General features: G+C 44.6%; 1 protein-coding gene across 1 annotated transcript; it reads left to right on the top strand.

Annotated features, from left to right (window-relative positions):
* Positions 1-7,253: 7,253 nt before the first annotated feature.
* SKA1 (spindle and kinetochore associated complex subunit 1) lies at positions 7,254-17,705 on the top strand. The gene is made up of 7 exons (XM_055324531.1): positions 7,254-7,365; positions 7,882-7,996; positions 8,946-9,070; positions 11,590-11,693; positions 14,151-14,288; positions 15,332-15,501; positions 16,341-17,705. Exons 2-7 carry the CDS (start codon positions 7,909-7,911, stop codon positions 16,487-16,489), a joined length of 774 nt encoding a protein of 257 aa, XP_055180506.1. The 5' UTR covers positions 7,254-7,365; positions 7,882-7,908; the 3' UTR covers positions 16,490-17,705.
* Positions 17,706-19,599: the final 1,894 nt, after the last annotated feature.

Here is a 19,599-nt window from a genome sequence, read left to right on the forward strand (position 1 = left end):
CTATTCCTACTGCTATACCTACCCCTAAGCCAAGCACTACCATTACACCTATCAGTGCCCTGCACTTACCCCAAAACCTACTATACCCCGCCCCAATCCATAAACTTACTCCTATACCAACACCTAACAATAACTCTAACCCTACAGCTACCCCTAACCATAACACTAATCCTAAAACCTAACCCTATGTTTACCCTAACTTGAAACCAAACACTACCCCAACACATAAGCTAACAAAACGTTACACTTATATCTAGACCTACCTCCACCCCTACCCTACCACCCTCTCACCTAAAGGTATTAAAACCTATATCAAAAGAATATGTGGAGGCTCAAGGAAAATGTGATATACTTCACTCTGAGAAACAAGCATTGAAGGCAGCTACTGACAAGCTTTTAACAAAAGGGAGTTAGAACTATGTCCACAGTAGGTGTGGAGGCCCATGGAAAGGCACTGTGCTCACTACTCAGAAAGAAACATTATTTGAATGCAGCTGGCATCTATCCTCTCACCTATGGGGGTTAGTAGCTAGCTCCACTGTGGGTGAGGAGGTGCTGTGGAAATGTGCTGTACTGAACTCAGAGACACAAGCATTACTGCACTGCAGCTTTCCACTAGCTTCTCACATAAGGGAGGTAGAAGGTATCGTCGCAGGAGTGGAGGTGTGTAGCTGGACATGCTGCGTAGTTAACTGTGAGCAGCAAGCGTTCTGGAGTGCAGCTTTCCACTTCCCTCTCACCTACAGGTTTTAGAAACTATGTCAGAAGAACCTGGGGAGGCATGAGGGAAATGAGGTAGACTTAACTCTGAGAAACAGAGTTAACTGAGAAACTCCAGTCACCCCATCCCCTCAACCCCCTCCCCTTCCACAACCCTTTCTTTGTTTCCTAGGGTTATGAGTCTCTCATGGTTTGTCTTCTTCTCTAATTTTTCCCCTTTCTAGTGATGTCCCTAGAATTTCCAATACACTATAATATTTGTGGAGTTTTAAAACCATTACTGTTTATGCATAGATATGTAGGAAGGACAAAATTGCAAAATGTTTAAATTTGAAGAATTTACGTGAAGGGTATGTGAGTATCTGGTGTTCAACTTGACATTTTTACGTATGTTTGAAATTTTTCAAAATAAAAATATGGGAGGAAATGTTAGAGCAATTGTCAGAGGCCACCTAGCCAGATTTTTTCCCTTCTTTTAATCAGACTTTCACCCAAATGCTTATTCTTTCTTTATCCTTAAAGTTGAATGACTTAACTTGATTATTTGTAGTTGTAAAGTATCCCTTAATAAATTTTCCTGGAATGCAGTGAGCATCTCCATCTAAATTTTTTTCTGCGTAATCTCCTTTTACTAAATCTTCTGGCACATTTTGGGGGCCTTTTGCATTTAGGACAAAAATTATCCTCATGTTGGAATATTTCTATTTTCTGTTTCTGTGGGCTTCTGTGTTTCTTTAATTTCTTTTTCTTCAACTGCATGTACTATGATCATCTTAAGCTTTTCTTTTGTTTTAAAGATTTAATTAATTTATTAATTAATTAGTTTGAGACACACAGAGAGAGGTAGAGACACAGGCAGAGGGAGAAGCAAGCTCCCTGCGGGGAGCCCAATGTGGGACTCGATCTCGGGACCCCACGGTCACCACATGAGGTGAAGGCAGATGCTCAACCACTGAGCTCCCCAGACATCCCCATAACTTGATTTTCAATGGTGTCTCTTCTATTCCCTGCTATTTGCAATTCAGTGTATTTTGTAATGGTGTTGTTCGGAACTTCAACTTATATTTTTAAATCTGATGCTCTCCTTTTTGTTTCTTTTATTTCTCTTCTTGATGCAGTCTTATTTTTAATTAGTATATATACAGTTCATATAGATATAAAATTTATTGCTATTCCTTTAATTTTTTACAGATTTATTTACTTATTCAAGGGGGGGAGAGAGGGGCAGAGAGAGAGGGAGAAAGACACTTGAGCAGACTTCTGCGCTGAGTGGGGAGCCAGACATGGGCTTATCCCAGGGTGCTGAGATCATGACCTGAGCTGAAACCAAGAGTCGGATGCTTAACTGACAGTGCCACACAGGTACCCCTCTTGTTATTCTTTTAAATATGTATTCCTGTAGATCATTTTCTTTATCAATATCTGCATGGTTTCATCCTTCTTTGCCCCCCCTTTTTCATTTTTATTGTTAAATGCACTGAATCAGTATTCTGCTTTGCACAATTTCAAGTATTAGTCCATCCCTTTGAGGAGTACTCTCGACTTTGGGTCATTTCCCAAGAGAAATAGGAAATTAGACTCAGAGAGAGAGAAAGAGCAATGACCAAGAACAGTGGGGGAAAGAAAGGGTATCCCTCAATTGGTAATCTTCAGATTTCCTTCAATTCATAGATATATGGGTTCTTCCATATGATTTCAAGTGATGATAGGATTGTTTTTCCCTCCTTGACATCAGTTTTTGAAGTTTATTACCTTACATTATCTCTGGTGGTTACCAATTATTAGTGACTTTTGAAAGGAGAGGATTTTAAAAAAGAACTTATTTGGGGGACATTTGTTAAGAAGTAGGGAAAGGAAAATCTATGGGACAGTCTTAATCCCCCCCCCCAACTTAAAAGTCCATTACTCTCCACCCAGTGTTTATGTTTAAAAGCAGGTCACAGGAAGAGGGAAATACTTTTCAGAAGGAAAAAACCTGAATGCTTTGAGCTGGACACAATCTCAGAAATCATCTACTTCTCAAGTTCACAGAGCCAGTTAATGACTGAGCTGGAACTACTGAAAGGTCCTCTGATATTTTCCCCCATATTCCTCTCTCTCACTAATGGGTAGAATTCTAGACATCAGAGAGAGAGAGAGAGAGAGAGAGAGAGAGAGAGAGAGAGAAAGAAAGAGAGAGAGAGAGAGAAAGAGAGAGAGAGAGAGAGAGAGTATGTGTAGTTTTTGTGCTGGTAACTTTCCTTCCCTGCCTCAAATCATACAACATACCTCTGAGACTGTTAAGGGCACTCTCGTGGCCCAGAAATTGGGGCTCTAGCTACAATACTAAAAAAAGTACACTCAGGATAAACTCCATAAAATGAGGAAAGAACACTAGGGGGACAGTGTAGGAAGCTTTTCTTTTTCCTCTTCCCTTTAGTTTCAAAAACAAAAAAAACAAAACAAAACAACCTTCAATCAACCAAACAAACACAACCCCCCCCCAAAAAAAAAAGCCACCAGAGGTATAAATCATTTTAGGGTATGAAACATTGTAAAAGTGAGGTGTTTGATTTTCTGCGATGATTTCACCTCAGCTGCCATGACAGGTAATGAGAACTAGGAAATTATCCCTGTGAGAACTGTCATATGAGTATATGCCTTGGATTTTAACGTTGTCAGTTGGAAAATGGCTCCTAAAAACAAGCTTTATAAAGGAGAGTCGTTTAGTAGAAAATGTAAAAACGCAATATGCCTTGAATGTTATTAGCCCCAAAGGGTCAGACCTATTTCTGATCAGTGTGACACATCTCAGAATGCACCTCACCTACTACAATGGGCCTTCCCTCTTCTGAAAGCAGAGCTATGAAGCTGTCCCCAGATTTGACACTATTCACTGTCAAAACCAGAGGATTAACTATTTCCTGAGCTTCCCAGAAATGCAGTCCTGTTGCTTAAAGAGATTTTTGATCTTTCTTCTATAATGAGGAACTTAGTTGATTCTGATTTGGGGACATCCAGAAATTAAACTTGACTCCCAGCTGCAAGAAAAAGAAAAGAAGAAGAAGAAGAAGAAGAAGAAGAAGAAGAAGAAGAAGAAGAAGAAGAAGAAGAAAGAAGAAGAAGAAGAAGAAGAAGAAGGAGGGGGAGGGGAGGGGGAGGGGGAGAAGGAGAAGGAGAAGAAGGAGAAGTGAAGTACATGGGAAAGAGGACAGGCTCTGAGATATTGACTTGGGCAAGTTACTTAATTATAAGCCCCAGTTCACCATCTGTAAAACATAGATCACAATTGTACGTATCCATAAGTTCATTACAAAGATTAACCAGGGTAATATGTGTAAAATACCTGAATTAGACTAAGTTCGCAATAAGTTTCCCGATGTTATTTTTCCCTGAAGACTGGCGTTCACATTGCTTTTTTGCTCTTGTAATTTCTCTTATATTTCTTCTAAGGACCAATCCAGCAATTTCTTACTTCTTGCTCTCGTAAAAATTAATCAAGGGAAACCTCTCTAAGGTGGAGTCAGGAGGCTACAAGGGGGAGTCTTACCATTCCATGTCAATTATAGAAAGAATTGTCAATTATAGACCTCAACAGAATTATCAACAGCAGGGAATCATTAATAATAGGCCCCAAGGGAGAAAGATGTGCATTGTATCCCCTAAGAGAAATCATCTAGCTCTCCCAACTCAGCCAGTGAGAACTCACCATCACCCTGAACTCTTGCTTTTCTCCAACAAATTTTTGCTCAGAACGACCCCTCCCAACTTCCTCCTTCTTCTCCGTAAATAACATTTCAGAAACTGCTTCCGTTCTACTCTCAGACCCCATGTTTTGGGTAGGATTGTCCTAACTCGAGCTCCAGGGTATCTAGCCAAGCAGACCATTCCACTCCCCTAAACATGCTGATTAATTTAAGACTGGGCACATGATCCAAATTGGACAATGAGGTGAGATCCTGGGACTTTTGCTAGATCTTTTAGCAAAGCAAGAACTGCTAACCTATTAGAGTGTAAGTCTAGAGGTACCAGCAGTCACCATAGAGAAAAGCCTGCCTGAGATTGGAATCAGCACAGAGGAATGCAGAGCTGGGAGATGGAGATGGCTCTTTAATGCGATGTTTGAGTTCCTGGGTCCAGCTGTAACTGAAGACACACATGCACACTTTACAGTTTTATGAGTCAAATAAAGTCTTTTTTTTTTCCTGTTTAAGTCAGTTTGGTTTGAGTTTCTGTCATTGCACTTGAAGTCCTGATAAATAATCCTGTTGTAGGAAGAAATATGAACCAGCCAGTGCAGTCCAATTGCTCTTTTGTATATTTTTTCCACATTTTCCCCCCTCTTCTTTTTTTTTTTTTAAGATTTTGTTTATTTATTCATGAAAGACACAGAGAGAGGCAGAGACACAGGCAGAGGGAGAAGCAGGCTCCCTGCAAGGAGCCCGATTCGGGACTCGATCCCGACACTTCAGGATCACGCCCTGAACCAGGGGCAGATGCTCAACCACTGAGCCACCCAGGTGTCCCTCCCCCTCTCCTCTGGTACTCAGTGCTCTTGGTCTTCCTGTTTATATTCTCATGGGAAATAACCTGATAATGTTTGTCCTTGATGCTACAGAGTGAATTTGTGTTACTGTGTTATTTTTCTTAGATACTGACATTTGAAGCCTTACATTTAGTCCTACAATGAAAGACTTTTGTTCCTGTTAAAGGACTTTAGCTTTAGATAAGTAGATGTGTCAAAATCAAAAGAAACATAAAAAATGTATCAATCAAATAATGTGTAACTTAGTTGGATTCTATTTTTTAAAATATTTTATTTATTTGTTTAACAGAGAGAGAAGAGGGTGAGCACAAGCCAGAGAGCACAAGCAAGAGGAACAGCAGAAGTAGAAGGAGAAGCAGGCTCCCCGCTGAGCATGGACCACCCCCCCACCCCCCACCCCCCACCCCTGCCACGGTGGGGCTCCATCCCAGGACCCTGGGATCATGACCTGGGCCAAAGACAGACACTTAACCGACTGAGCCACGCAGGTGCCCCTCTTACTTGGATTCTAAATCAAACAAACCAGTAGTTTTTAAAATAACAATGATACAATCAGGGAAAACATTGGCTAGATATTTGTTATTCAGAAATAATTGTTAAAATATTTGTGTGTGATAATGGTAACATGGTAATTTTTAAAGAATTTCTACCTTCAGGAGATAAATATGTACATGTTTTTGGATGAAAAGATATAATATTTGAAATTTGCTTCAAAATCTTCCAGTAGGAAAAGGATGAGAATAGAGGAGGTACAGATTAAACAAGATTTGAGAAAAATTAATAATGGTTGAAGCTGGGGTGATGGGTGGAGCATGAGGTTCATTATCCTATTCTAACTTTGTAAGTTTGAAAATTTCCACAAGTTTTTAAAAGTTATAAGTAGAAATGGCCAAGGCTGCTGTTTGCCTATCCGGAATCTGTGCTCTTCTTCTCCCTCACAAACAGAACGCCTGCCTATAATGGTTGAGGACACAATCTAACTGCCTAAAAAAAATTTTTTTTTAATTATTATTTTTTTCTTTCAGTCTTCTTGGCAGATGTGAATGACCTGTGAAAAGCAGAAAGCCACTGGGTGTGGCTTCCAAAAAAACCTCTTTAAAGGTGGTGGCTCAGCTGGTCAGTGAGCCTGTTACCCTTTGCCTCTTTTCCAATTAGAACAAGACCTGAGGAAGGACCTGGCAGGGTTATCTTACATCCCAGGCACCCGAGGGCCAGAATGCATGATGCTATGGACAGTGGCACCCGGAGATAGAAGGAATCTGGATAGTTGATGACTGTGGAGCTGCCACACCAGCTTGGGGATACTTTCCCCTTTTTTTTTTTTTTTTCCCAACAGGAAGAATTAACCTTATTCTTTGTTTAAATTTGTATTTGCCCTTACAGAGGCTGTAAACTCGACGAAAACAAGGTCCCTGTCTTTAAGCGCACCAACTCGAGTGCTTTTTGGGATTACCTGGGATGCTTTTTAAAATATCAGGGCGTGGAACCCACTTCCAGAGAGCCTGATTTCAGGGACTTGGGGTCCAGGGTAGGCACTGGCATTTGTGCAAGCTGCCCCTGGCGACCGTACCATGCAGCCAACTTGGAGACCCACTGTTGGGCCTCGCCATTTGATTCCCGCAGCGCGGGGCCCCCGCCGGGTGGCCGTCCACACCGCAGGGCCTGGGGCTCCGGCCTCCGCGGCCCCGCGCTCCCCGGCCCCGCCCACCTCAGGCCCCGCCCGGGTCCCCCGTCACCTCGGCTCCGCCCACCCAGGCCCGGCCCCGCCCACCTCAGGCCACGCCCGGGTCCCCCGTCACCTCGGCTCCGCCCACCCAGGCCCGGCCCCGCCCACCTCAGGCCACGCCCGGGTCCCCCCTCACCTCGGCTCCGCCCACCCAGGCCCGGCCCCGCCCACCTCAGGCCCCGCCCGGGTCCCCCCTCACCTCGGCTCCGCCCACCCAGGCCCGGCCCCGCCCACCGTAGGCCCCGCCCACCGCAGGCCCGGAAGACGCCGGAACTGGAGCCTGCGCGGAGCCCGCGTTCCGGGAGCGCCGAGGTGCGCCTGCGCGGCGCCGCGTCCGGGCGGGCGCTTGGAATCTGGCTGCGGGAGTGGCGCGTCGCGATCCTCGGCTTTCCAGGCGAGTCCCGGCGGCCCGCGGTCGCGCCGCGAGTGGCTCTGCCTTCGGGCCCGCGCGAGGGTGGCGCCTGGCGTCGGGGTCCGGCGGAAGGCAGAGCTCGGGCGGGGCGGGGCGGGGAGCGGGCCTCGGCCGCCCGGCGGCGTGGGGCGGGCGCTCCTCCGCCTCCGGGCCGCGGGGGCCCCACGTCACGGCCCGGCCGGGCCCGGCCCGGTGCTGTGCGGTCCTGCGGGGGTGGTTTGAGGTTCACGTGCACTTGGTACTTCGCGTCCCTAAAGACAACGTCAGCGTGGTCCTTGTTAGGTATGAAGAGTGCGCCTGCGCCCAGCCGCCGGACCTGCGTTCGGGATGCGCGGGCCCCAGGAGGTTCGGACCGGCCAGTACTGGACTCTGGCTAAAAACTGCGTCTTGCAGAATTGACTGCCGTTGAGTGTCCGCACTCTTCAAGGAGATAGGATTCCCTGGATATTTGCTATCAGATTCTGAACGTGAACGAATTTGGCCTTGCTTTTTTTGTAGGTGTGTCTTTCTTCACAGGCTGAAGTCATGGCGTCGTCAGACCTGGAACAGTTGTGCTCTTACATCAGCGAGAAGATCGGCAACGTCAAGAGAATGTTGTCGCTGAGAAGCTGTGGTACGTAGGACAGGCCCCCCCTGCACCCCCAGATCAGGTGCCGCAGCATCAGCTTCCACATCCTGCCTGGTCTGCGGTCTGCCTTCCTGCCGAACCCCATGGAGATTGACCGTATTCTCAGGAAAGCTCGGCTGTACACACAGAAGAGTGTTTCTCGTATCTAGCATTTCTGGGTGTTTTATTACAGGGGCGGAATTTGCCAAAATCAGAAGACGCGGGGGACACTCTGTACTTACCTCTCCCTCACTTCTCTTCCATATTACTGAGAAATGAGGTCTTGGGGATCCCTGGGTGGCGCAGCGGCTTGGCGCCTGCCTTTGGCCCAGGGCGCGATCCTGGAGACCCGGGATCGAATCCCACGTCGGGCTCCCAGTGCGTGGAGCCTGCTTCTCCCTCTGCCTGTGTCTCTCTCTCTCTCTCTCTCTCTCTCTCTCTATCATAAATAAAAAAAAAAAAAAAGAAAGAAATGAGGTCTTAAGGGCACCTCACTGCCTCATGGTTGAGCATCTGCCTTCGTCTCAGGTCAGGATCCTGGGGTCCTGGGATCAACTCCCACGTCGGGCTCCCTGCATGGAGCCTGCCTGCTTCTCCCTCTGCCTGCGTTTCTGCCTCTCTCTGTGTCTCTCATGAATAAATAAATAAAATCTTAATAATTAAAAAAAAAAAAAACCACTGATTTAAGAAAGAAAAAAAAGGAAGGAAATGAGGTCTCAAGATTATCCATGGAGCTTTGTGGTGGCAGCATCGTAGCCAATGAGGTTTATCCGAGGCGCGATTATTGCTAAAAGATTATCCATGGAGATGGGTCCTAAGGACTGCTTTCCCTCAAGTGTCTCTGCAAGGTAAAGCTCTGGTCCAGGAGTTTACTTGGACACACTTGAGTTAAAGAGGACAGTATGTGAATACTTTTCTGTATACTTTATTTCTCATTCTCTTTGTTTATTAATAGGTCAGGAACCTACCTTGAAGACTATGTTAGATAAAATAGGAGATGAGATCATCGTAGTAAATGAACTTCTAAATAAATTGGAATCGGAGATTCAGTATCAAGAGCAAACCAACCATTCACTCAAGGTAATGTTTTTCCAGCAAAAAAAAAAAAAAAAGATGAAAGGGCAATCCTAATCACCAGGGAATTCTGAAGGATTCTTGAAATTTAAAATGTTCTTAGCTTTGTAAATCATCATTAATGGTATAAAGCGCCACTTGCGGGATCCCTGGGTGGCGCAGTGGTTTGGCACCTGCCTTTGGCCCAGGGCCTGATCCTGGAGACCCGGGATCGAGTCCCATGTCGGGCTCCCAGTGCATGGGGCCTGCTTCTCCTTCTGCCTGTGTCTCTGCCTCTCTCTCTCTCTCTGTGTGTGTCTCTCATGAATAAATAAAATCTTAAAAAAAAATAAAATAGGGATCCCTGGGTGGCGCAGCGGTTTGGCGCCTGCCTTTGGCCCAGGGCGCAATCCTGGAGACCCGGGATCAAATCCCACATCGGGCTCCTGGTGCATGGAGCTTGCTTCTCCCTCTGCCTGTGTCTCTGCCTCTCTCTCTTTCTCTCTCTGTGACTATCATAAATAAATAAAAATTTAAAAAAATAAAATAAAATAAAGCGCCACTTGCATTGTATCTTACTAGTGTAAAGGATGCCAGAGCTCCCCAAGTGTTTCTGTTTTTCTGGTGGTACCCAAAGAAATGGAACTGTAATAAAAAGGGAAGATTTCCTAAGTAATTCTTGGTAAGTTAGTGATCTGATAGAGTGGTGTGGAAGGAACACCTAGGGGCGAGAAAATGGGCATCTTGCCCTGGTTCCCTTTAGCACCCTCTGCCACCCTGAGAAAGCCAGTCTACCTCTGGGGGTCTTGTACTCATTTGGAAAAAAATGGGTCACACTGAACTATTTCTTAGGTCCCTTCTATTCCCAATCTCTTTTAAAAATGTGATGTCAGGGACACCTGGGTGGCTTAGGGGTTGAGCATCTGCCTTCGGCTCCGGGCGTGGTCTTGGAGTCCCAGGATCGAGTCCCACATTGGGCTCCCCGCATGGAGCCTGCTTCTCTCTCTGCCTGTGTGTGTCTCTCTCTCTCTTTGTCTCCCAGGAATAAATAAATAAAATCTTTTAAAAAATAAGATAAAAAAATAAAAATGTAATGTCATGATTCTCAAGTAAAAAACTTGAGTCTCATTCACACATTTTGTTCTAAATAAGCTTTCTGATTGACTAAGCTAATGAAAGTGTCTGTACTTCTGGGAAAATATGCAGTCTGTACATAGTTACTTCATGTTGTTAGAGCCATTGACACATTGAGTGGGATTGAACAAGGTGGCCTCTGTGGTCCGTCTCAGCCTTATAATCCTTAGGATCTGTAAAGATTTTTCAGCTATGGGAGTGGGCATGAGTATGCCTGACCTACTATCAGTTGAAATGAAATTGTTGGCTTTGAACATCATTCAGCTCTTCGAAAGAAAGGTGTCCTGTCAATTTAGAACAAACGAATATGGTTTCAGTTCTAACCTACCCAAGAGTGCTTTAGAAAGAGGGTTTAGTGTGTGCTTAGAGAATGTTAAATCCAGAACTGAAGGCTATTTAGAATTCTTTTTTTTTTTTCATAGTACAATTGAGAATCAGATGACAGGAATCCAAAGGTACAGAGTATTTTTCTTATTAAATTTGCACGAGGGGGTGCCTGGGTGGCTCAGCCAGTTCACTGTCTGCCTTGGCTCAGGTCATGACCCCAGGGTCCTGGGGTGGAGCCCCATGTGGGGCTCCCTGCTCAGCAGTGGGTCTGCTTCCCCCTCTTCCCCTCACTCCACTTGTGCTTTCTCTCTCACTTGGGCTCGCTCTCTCTCAAATAAAATCTTTTGAAAAATAATTTGCATGAGTTCAGAGCCTCAGGTTCTAGTGAAAGGTAAAGACAACACAGAACAAAAAGCAGTGATGATCCAGTGGAAATCTCCGTGAAGCTCAAGTATGTGCATGTCAGCAATGGCAGCTCCAAATAGCGTCTCAAATATGCACCGTGGGCACGCATCGTCACCCTGGCACCGCTATCTAGATGACACTGGGAAATGTGTGCAAAGCCAACAAAAGTAATTCACCAGAAGGACAAACATAAATCCTTTATATATTTGAAGTTAAATGTCAGCTGTCCCTGTTGTAATGTGATTATAACGGTTCTCTGAAAACCAGTAGAGAAAGCTGCTAGATTGTCATCCAAAAACAGCTCTTAGGGCAGCCCCGGTGGCGCAGTGCTTTAGTGCCTCCTGCAGCCCAGGGTGTGATCCTGGAGACCCAGGATCAAGTCCCACATCAGGCTCCCTGCATGGAGCCTGCTTCTCCCTCTGCCTATGTCTCTGCCTCTCTCTCTCTCTCTCTCTGAATAAATAAATCTTAAAAAAAAAGTCTAAAAACACAGGCAGGGGTGCTTGGGGGGCTCAGTCGGTTGAGCCTCTGCCCCTGCCCCCACCTGGTGCGCTCCATCTCTCTCTCTCTCTTTCTCTCTCTCTCTCTCTCTCTCTCTCTCTCAAGGGAACAAACCCACACAGGCAGGACAGACACTAATTTGGGAGTTTTTTTTTTTTTTTTTTTTTTTTAAATTTTAGGAACTCTGTGAATCTCTTGAAGAGGATTATGAAGATGTGGAACATCTCAAGGAAAACATTCCTCCCCATTTACCTCAAATAACAGTCAGCCAGAACCAGAACCTGTAAGTGTCTTTATAATTATTCTTGCTCTCTGCATCTAGAAAACTCTTAAAACACCTCAACTCCTGTCGCTTTTTCCTGTACTTGGGATGGTTTGAGTGATCACGTTAGTGTTTGTTCGTTTCTCTGTGTCTGTACCAGTCTTCTGACTGTCTCTGCGGAGCTCGTCACCCCTCTTTCCCACAGACAAGCATCTGCTAGGCTCGCTTTTCCCACTTCTCATTTCTTTCCCTCTGAGCAGTTTGTCAACCTCGGCTCCCTTAGGCCAGATAATCCTTTGTTAGGATAGTGAGGATGTTTGGTAGCACCCCCAGTCTCTGCCTCCCACCTAGGTGTCATCCACACCCCCTCCTTCCTTGCCCCCCCGTGACAATAAACAGTGTCTTCAGACATTGCCTACGTCCTCTGGTGACACATTCTCCCCTGACCCCCAAGAACCAGTGTCTTAGGGTAAAAATAAGCTGAATAAACGTCCCATCTTAAAAACAGCCAAAGGAAGAAAAAAAACTTAGCTTCACTGTCCCCCTCAAACTGGTGGCCGCTGTCTGTTCCCTGCCAGTATATGTTCATGCCTCCCCTTTCCCCAGACCCCTAAACCCATCTCTGGGCTGCTGTTACTACCACACTTAGGGAACGGACAGAAAAATCCCCTTCAGTCCTGATCCTTCTTTTCAGGTTTTATTTCACTGTCTCTCTGTTTCTGGAATTCTGTGTTCTGTCCACCGTGGTGCTTCACTGTCCTGCGTCTCCTGTTTCTCTGCCCTCCTCCAAATATCGGGTGTGTCCTGAAGCTACGTCTGGCTCACGCTGACCTCACACCACCATCAGTGCTCTCAGATGTCCAGCTCCAGCCTTAACGTGACGCCTGCTGCTTTAATTGCTTGCTGGGAGCCTAATGCACAAGCTGTCCTCTCGAGCTCTGCACATCTAAGGCCAAACTTCTCTGTTCCATGTTACCCAGCCATCACGCCTGCCACCTCCTGACCCCCAGCGGGAACTCGGTACCTCCGGTCTGTCCCTGTAAGGTTGTACCTTACAGCCCTCCTCTCTTACAGACCCTTCCTTTATCAAAGAGGCAGTCATCCTGCTGGTTATGATAATCCTACCCTTGTATGTATGTTTCTATAAACGATATACTGCTTACGTTTGAAGAACTAGAAGGCAGGCAGGAGCCTGGCTGTAGGAGAACCACAGTACTGCTCATGGTTGAAGTTCTCCAGGAGAAGATACAAGTGCCTGGCATGATCAGGGTCCCCTGCAGGTTGCCTGCAGGAGGAAGTGATGGGCAAGGTGCTGAATGAATGCCAGGAACAGGCAATCACAGGAGATCTGCCAGGATTGTGTGGGTGGGACATCAGACATCCAGCAGGAATATGGCCTGGGGAACAGTCAGAATTTCCTTCTTCTGACCTCAGTGTGGCTTATTTTCAGCTTTCAGCAGAGGTTAGAGCAGAACCTTTTTATAGGTGGAAATGATTATTTTCAGATGATAACAGCTGAAAGGGCATGAAGGAAAAAACTCAGAAGCTTCCTTAGGATCTGGTGAAGACAAGCGAACACAGATAAGAATCAGCCAGACTCACCATGAAGTCTCTCTCCTCTTACCCTCATGGAAGGTTGATGGTACCATAGTGTTGGGCATCTTCATCTTGGGCGCCTACATTGTGGCCGGCCTCACTCATAGCACCTCACTTGGACCTGGTTGCCCTGTGCTTGGTGTTCAGCTGTCCTCTTGGGAGCTCATCTCCCTGTCTTGGGATTCCCTTCACTTGCTCCTGGGTTGGATCTACTCTTTCCTGTGTCTCATTTATTTTTTTGGAGCAGTCGAGCCAGCCATGGCTTCACTTACTGCTACCAACAAGGGTCTGTTCCTTCCCTGGCAGCCAAATAACCCAGAAGCTACAGCCTATTTCTAGACTTTTAGTTAATGGGGTAGAAGCTGTATTAGGCTTCTCAACTGACTCCAAAAATTGGGTAGGACTGAATCTAAGAGTTCCATGCTCATTGCTGGCAACTAAAATGAGTCTGCAACAGGCAGGGACTGTTGGGATATATTATTCAGTGGGATAAATTAGAGAAGTATAAAATGACTTGATTCTGTGTCCAAAATTACAGGGTCAGGAAGAGAAGCTGTTGAGAGGTTAAGATCAACTTTACACATAGTGACTTTGAGGAGCCAGTGGGATAACTGATGAAGATGTTTAGCATAGGTACTGCATACACCTGTGTTTTAGAATTCTGTTACTGAGGATTTGGGGGCTTAATTTTTCAGTGTTCTCTTTACTCTTCAGATCTTCATGAACAGTAGGAGTACTGGCAGCAAAAAGTGTTGGCTGTAACATTATTATAACAATAAATCTTGTATTTATTACTGATTATGTTCAGTTGGGAAAACTTTGTAGTGTGCTGCAAAATTCTGGTGATCACTTGTCCATCTGTTTGTGTATCTCTGTTCGTAGAGCTAATGTGTCAGACCTTGACCCTGAAGAACCAGTCAAAGTTGAGGAACCTGCACCCACAAAGAAGCCCCCCAAAGAACAAAGAAGTATTAAAGAAATGCCATTTATAACTTCTGATGAATTTAATGGCATTCCAGCGTAAGTATTCAAGATAGAATTTTAACCTTTAACTCTTCAGTGGTCAACATACGTGATTGTTTACATCTTAAAGCTTGATTTTTTTCATAGCATGCTGTGTTCAGATGTTGATCTTTTCCAGAATAGTATTACATCGCACTATGAAAATGCAGGAAATTTCTTGTTGAAGATGCTTAAAATCATGTTTTTTATTTGGTTCTAAAACTTTTCAGTGCAAGATCTAGAGATGGGTCCGTTTATTGCAGAGTCTTCTCGAGGACTGTTTTATGATATAGATTTATCCAGTTACATTTAAAAGTAGCCTCGGTTTTGCTGTAATTTTAAGGAAAGTGCTGTATAATGTTTAAAGTTCTGTCTTCTAGTTAACCAGTACTTAAGACCCTATTTCAAATTGCAGTATTAAGTCTCTAGGTAGAGAGTAGAGATGAATACATCCAGGTACATATAGGAAAGTTGACTGATACATTGTGGTTCTATTTAATTTTTTAGCTGTTGAGATATGTCTGGTTTATGTGGAAGTTGGTGTCTGTATATTATTTTTATATATTTTATATATATATATATATATATATATTTAAGATTTTATTTATTCGTGAGAGAGGCAGAGACACAGGTAGAGGGAGAAGCAGGTTCCCTGCAGGGAGCCCGATGTGGGACTCGATCCCAGGACCCCAGGGTCACACCCTGAGCCAAAGGCAGACTCTCAACCACTGAGCCACCCAGGCATCCCAAATATGTATATTTAAAGACTTATTTATTTGGAGGAGGTAGGACAGAGAGGGAGAAAGAGAATCTCAGATCAACTCCCTGCATTCACTGAGTGTGGAGCCGGATCTGGGGTTACATCTCATGACCCAGAGATCATGACCTGTGCTAAAAAAAAAGTCAAACACTAAACCAACTGAGCTACCCAGGCGCCCCTATACATTTTGTTTTGTGAAGAGTTCTACCAGCTTGGCTTGTGTATAAGCATAAACATCTTTCAAAGAAAATAATTTTGTAAAATGATTCTTTGAAAAAGTTAATCATATACTTATTTGCAGGTACATGAAATCCCGCTTAACCTATTGTCAAATTAATGATGTTGTTAAAGAAATCAACAAGGCAGTAGTTAGTAAATACAAGATTCTACATCAACCAAAAAAGTCTATGAGTTCCGTGGCCAGAAATCTTTATCACAGATTTATTGACGAAGAAACAAAGGATACCAAAGGTAAGAATGATAGCATATATATGTGTGCACGTCAGCTGTTTGGAGTATAACTAAATCATGAGAAAACAAATTCTAGAAAACTCTGAATCTAGAGGGGTCATTCTCAGCCAGGGGTGGTTTTCCCATGGGGGCACGTTTTTGCCCTCTCCGGAGACGTTTTTGGTTGTTACGGCTGGTGCTGGGGCTGCTACTGGCATCTAGAGACTACTGACGCTGCTAAAGTGTACTTGACTACAGTGCCCAAGACCGCTTCACGGAAAGAGGCAGAGAACTCCAAATGTCTGTAGCTTCAAGGCTGAGGAACACTGCTTTAGAGTGTATTATGAGACTTTACCCAGTGTTTTCAGAATTAGAGTTGTAATGGAAATAGTTTGGCTGCTAATACAGTATTCGCCGTGTGCCAGGTAGTATACCGAGAGCTCTAGTCCTCACACCTTAGGGACACGTATGGTTACCCCCGTTTCTCAGACGAGGCAGAGAAAGCATCAGTTACTTGCCCACGGGCAGCCAGTTAGGGGACAGAACTGCTGGCAGTTTCAGTCCCTGAAGCACTAGGCCATATTTCATCTCGAAAAGTTACGTGTTCAGAAGAGACCAACAGTGAGCCAGTAATATAATAGGCAGTTTCTGAAATGCTGCAGTAAACACTATGCAACTTCGGCTGAGAGAATACCGATTATTTTAGCAAGAGTACCTGTTCTCACTTTGGTTGCCTAATGATAGTAAAAATGGTCAATGACCAATGGCACAATGTTACTTGTGTTTACAAACGTAATGCATCAAAGACTCATCTTGATAGTTATCCTTATGAAAATGAACACTACTCTCTTTATTTTCAGGTCAATATTTCATAGTGGAAGCTGATATAAAAGAGTTCACAGCTTTGAAAGCCGACAAGCGGTTTCATGTGATACTGAATATCTTACGACATTGCCGGAGGCTTTCAGAGATCCGAGGGGGCGGCCTCACCAGATACGTTATAACCTGAAGTCTTATGGTCTGGCCAACTATAGGGTATAGAGGCCACTCCTGGAGCTGCCTTGTATGTAATTTCTTTATATATGATTTCTTTGGCTTTTTTTTTTAATATAGTTTCCTATAAAAATAAAACTTTTTAGTAAATAAAGCAGATATATTTTAAAATTCACTTATCTTTCAGCACCTATTTAACCCCCTACCAGAGGAGCCTCTGTGCTAGGTATATAATGATGAATGAAATGAAAGAGATGATAAAATAACATTGTAAGTAGTTTGATAGTTGTCCTGGAAAATGGAGGGGGGGGGGGTTGGATTGCAAGAATTTAGGATGTTTCTCTCCGCACTTAGAGGGAGTACCTGGCTATATGTGTTTTAGTCCTTGTTCTCCAGAGATGCAAAACCAATAGGAGATACACACAGAGGGGCATGATGGCAGATTGGTCCATGTGATCACAGAGGCTGAGAAGTGCCCCAACCTGCCGTCTGCAAGCTGGAGACCCAGAAAAGCCCATGTGTAATTCAGTCCTAGTCTGAAGGCCTGAGAACCAGGGAAGATGAGATGTGACGGCTCCAGCAGTGAGGCAGGAAGAAACAAAGTGAGTTCTTCCCTCCACTTTTGATTGTATTCAGGTCACTCACAGATTGGATGATGCCCACCTGTACTGGGGACAGCAGTCTGCTGAGTCCAAACAGCCTTACAGATGCGTCCAGAAATAAGGTGTAATGTGGCACCCCATGGCCAGTCAGGCAGGTTGACATGGAAAGCTGACCACCACCGTCTGTGCTATCTGCTGGGCAGGTTGATCCTTGTAGCAGAGGGAAAAATCCTGTCCTAGGCCCGGTGGCCTGGTTCCTACTGTCACTGTGATAACTGTGTTATAGGCACGACATAGTGTTATCCTTTCTTCCTAATTTAAATGTAGGTGTGTTTAGTATTTCATGTCTTTCTTCATTTGAAAACAATGGCATTATCCCTTTACTTTGCAGTTTTAAGTCTTGCTTGATTTTTCTTTGTAAAAAAAAAAACACTTTATCTGCTTGAACTATTTCTTCCTAAAACTCATAGTGAACAACTGTGGCAATAAATGTGTCTAATTCTTGTAGAATGGGTACCGAGGTGAGCAATTAGTCCCTAATCATGAGCATGTAATTTGTTACATTAATCTGGGCTTACATTGGTAGACTTGTGTTCATCAAAGAGTAATAAAGACAGTTTTCAAGCAAAATGACAGGCTCGTTCTTATTTTTGAAAATAACATTTTTAAAAATCTAATTTTGGATGCATCTTGTGGTCTTGGGGCTCTGCCCTCAGATGCAGCCCTTGTTCTTTGCCCTCCGTCTTCTCTCTGGTAGCTTACAGCCTCAAGCTCCTTTCCTCTGCAGTCTGTGGACCCCACAGCATGGCTCTCTCCAGAACTTTGGGAGAACTGTCCCTTCTGATGGCTGTCTGCTGCAGGGGATGGATTCTGGCTGGCTGTCACCAGCTGGGTGCCAACTGAGCCTGGGGCCTGGCTTCATACCTCCTAACCCTACGAGCCCATGAGCCTGGGAGCCCATGAGGCTTCTATACTGAGATACTAATTTTTACCTGTGAAGTTTTTCATCTGTTACTGAAAGGTTCTGGGTTGGTTAATTTTTAAGTTGGCTATTCATAGATAAAATGTTTTTTTGTAGGTAACATAGTCTAGTTGAAAGTGTTTATGGTACATCACAGCCACTGTCCTTTCTGACCTCTCCTTAGGATGCTGTGTCCCCTTTTACATTTCCATAACTGTATGGTATCCCCTCAGCTCCTTTTGGCTTCATTAGGTTTGTATGTCTAGATGTGGATCTTGTCTTCCTTGCTAAGACAAAGAGGTAGATATAATCTTCCATGAAGAGAATCTAGCTGTCACTCCTTGTAGCAGATTGTGTATTACAGAGATGGAAGGGACCGTACACCCACCCCCCCACCCCCCCCACCCCCCACCCCCACCCCCCGCTGCCCCAACATACTCCTTCAATGTGGTATCAACACTTCCAGGAGATAAGAACCTTGTTCCCTCCCTTTGCCTCTGGGTGTATCCTTGTAGCCTCAGCCAGTAAGATGGAGAGGAAATGCCACTGCATGATTTCCAAGCTAGCTATTAAAGACAATGTGAGTTCCATCTGTTTCTTGGGATGCTTGTCTTTGGAACCTTGTCACCATGTTGGGAGAAAGCCCAGGTTACATGGAGAGGCTGCAATAACTGCCAGCACCAGCAGTCATGGGAACAAATGATCCCAGCCGTCAACATTCAGGTATTCTTGCTGAGGTCCCAGGCATCAAGGAGCCAAGACAAGCTGCCCCCACTGTGCTCTGACTGAATTCAGGACTCACAGAAATCATAAAAAGTAAGTGATTCTAGTGGTTTAAAGATACTGTTTTTGCAGTTTATTGTACAGCAAGTGAGAATGGGAACACTACTCAAGCCTAGCCTCACCAATAGTAGAACATACATGTGCCCCCTGGTGTGACACAGTAGGAAGTAGGACCACCTATGAAGCATGATCGTCAAAAACATTAAATATGAACCTGATGAAGACGGGCTTTATCATCTAGTTTATAGGAAACACGGGATAAACAAGCTAAATGCCATCATGAAGAAACGATCTAACATTCAGATATAAATAATCTGATCTCTTAAAAACAAGGCAATAGAATGGAGGTGATCCTGTTCCTGCTTTAAGAAGGCCTAAGAGCCTAACCAAGTGTAAACCATGACCTAGGGCACTTGGCTCAGACAAGCTGAATGTCTGATTCTTGGTTTTAGCTCAGGTCACGATCTCAGGGTTGTGAGATCCAGCCCCACATTGGGCTCCACACCCAGCGTAGAGTCTGCTTGAGATTCTCTCCCTCTGCCCCTTCCCCCACTAGTGCACTTTTTCTCAAATTAATTAAAACAAGCAAACCATGAATCTTGGCTGTCATTTCACATCTCTATTCATCCATTAATGGACACTTGGGCTGCTTCCACATCTTGGTGTTGTAAATAACACAGTAAATACAGGGTGCGTGTATCTTTTTGAATTAGTGTTTTCATTTCCTTTGGGTAGATACCCAGTAGTGGAATTACTAGATCACATGGTATGGCTATGTTT

This window comes from Nyctereutes procyonoides, unplaced genomic scaffold (genome assembly GCF_905146905.1).
Source record: "Nyctereutes procyonoides isolate TBG_1078 unplaced genomic scaffold, NYPRO_anot_genome, whole genome shotgun sequence".
NCBI classification, from domain to species: Eukaryota; Metazoa; Chordata; class Mammalia; order Carnivora; family Canidae; genus Nyctereutes; species Nyctereutes procyonoides.

Excerpts from the sequence above, each read along its gene's own strand:
- SKA1 (XM_055324531.1), top strand. The coding sequence starts at position 7,909 with ATGGCGTCGTCAGACCTGGAACAGTTGTGCTCTTACATCAGCGAGAAG. Across the intron at positions 9,071-11,589 it reads AAACCAACCATTCACTCAAG|GAACTCTGTGAATCTCTTGA; the intron begins GTAATGTTTTTC and ends TTTAAATTTTAG. Across the intron at positions 11,694-14,150 it reads GTCAGCCAGAACCAGAACCT|AGCTAATGTGTCAGACCTTG; the intron begins GTAAGTGTCTTT and ends CTCTGTTCGTAG.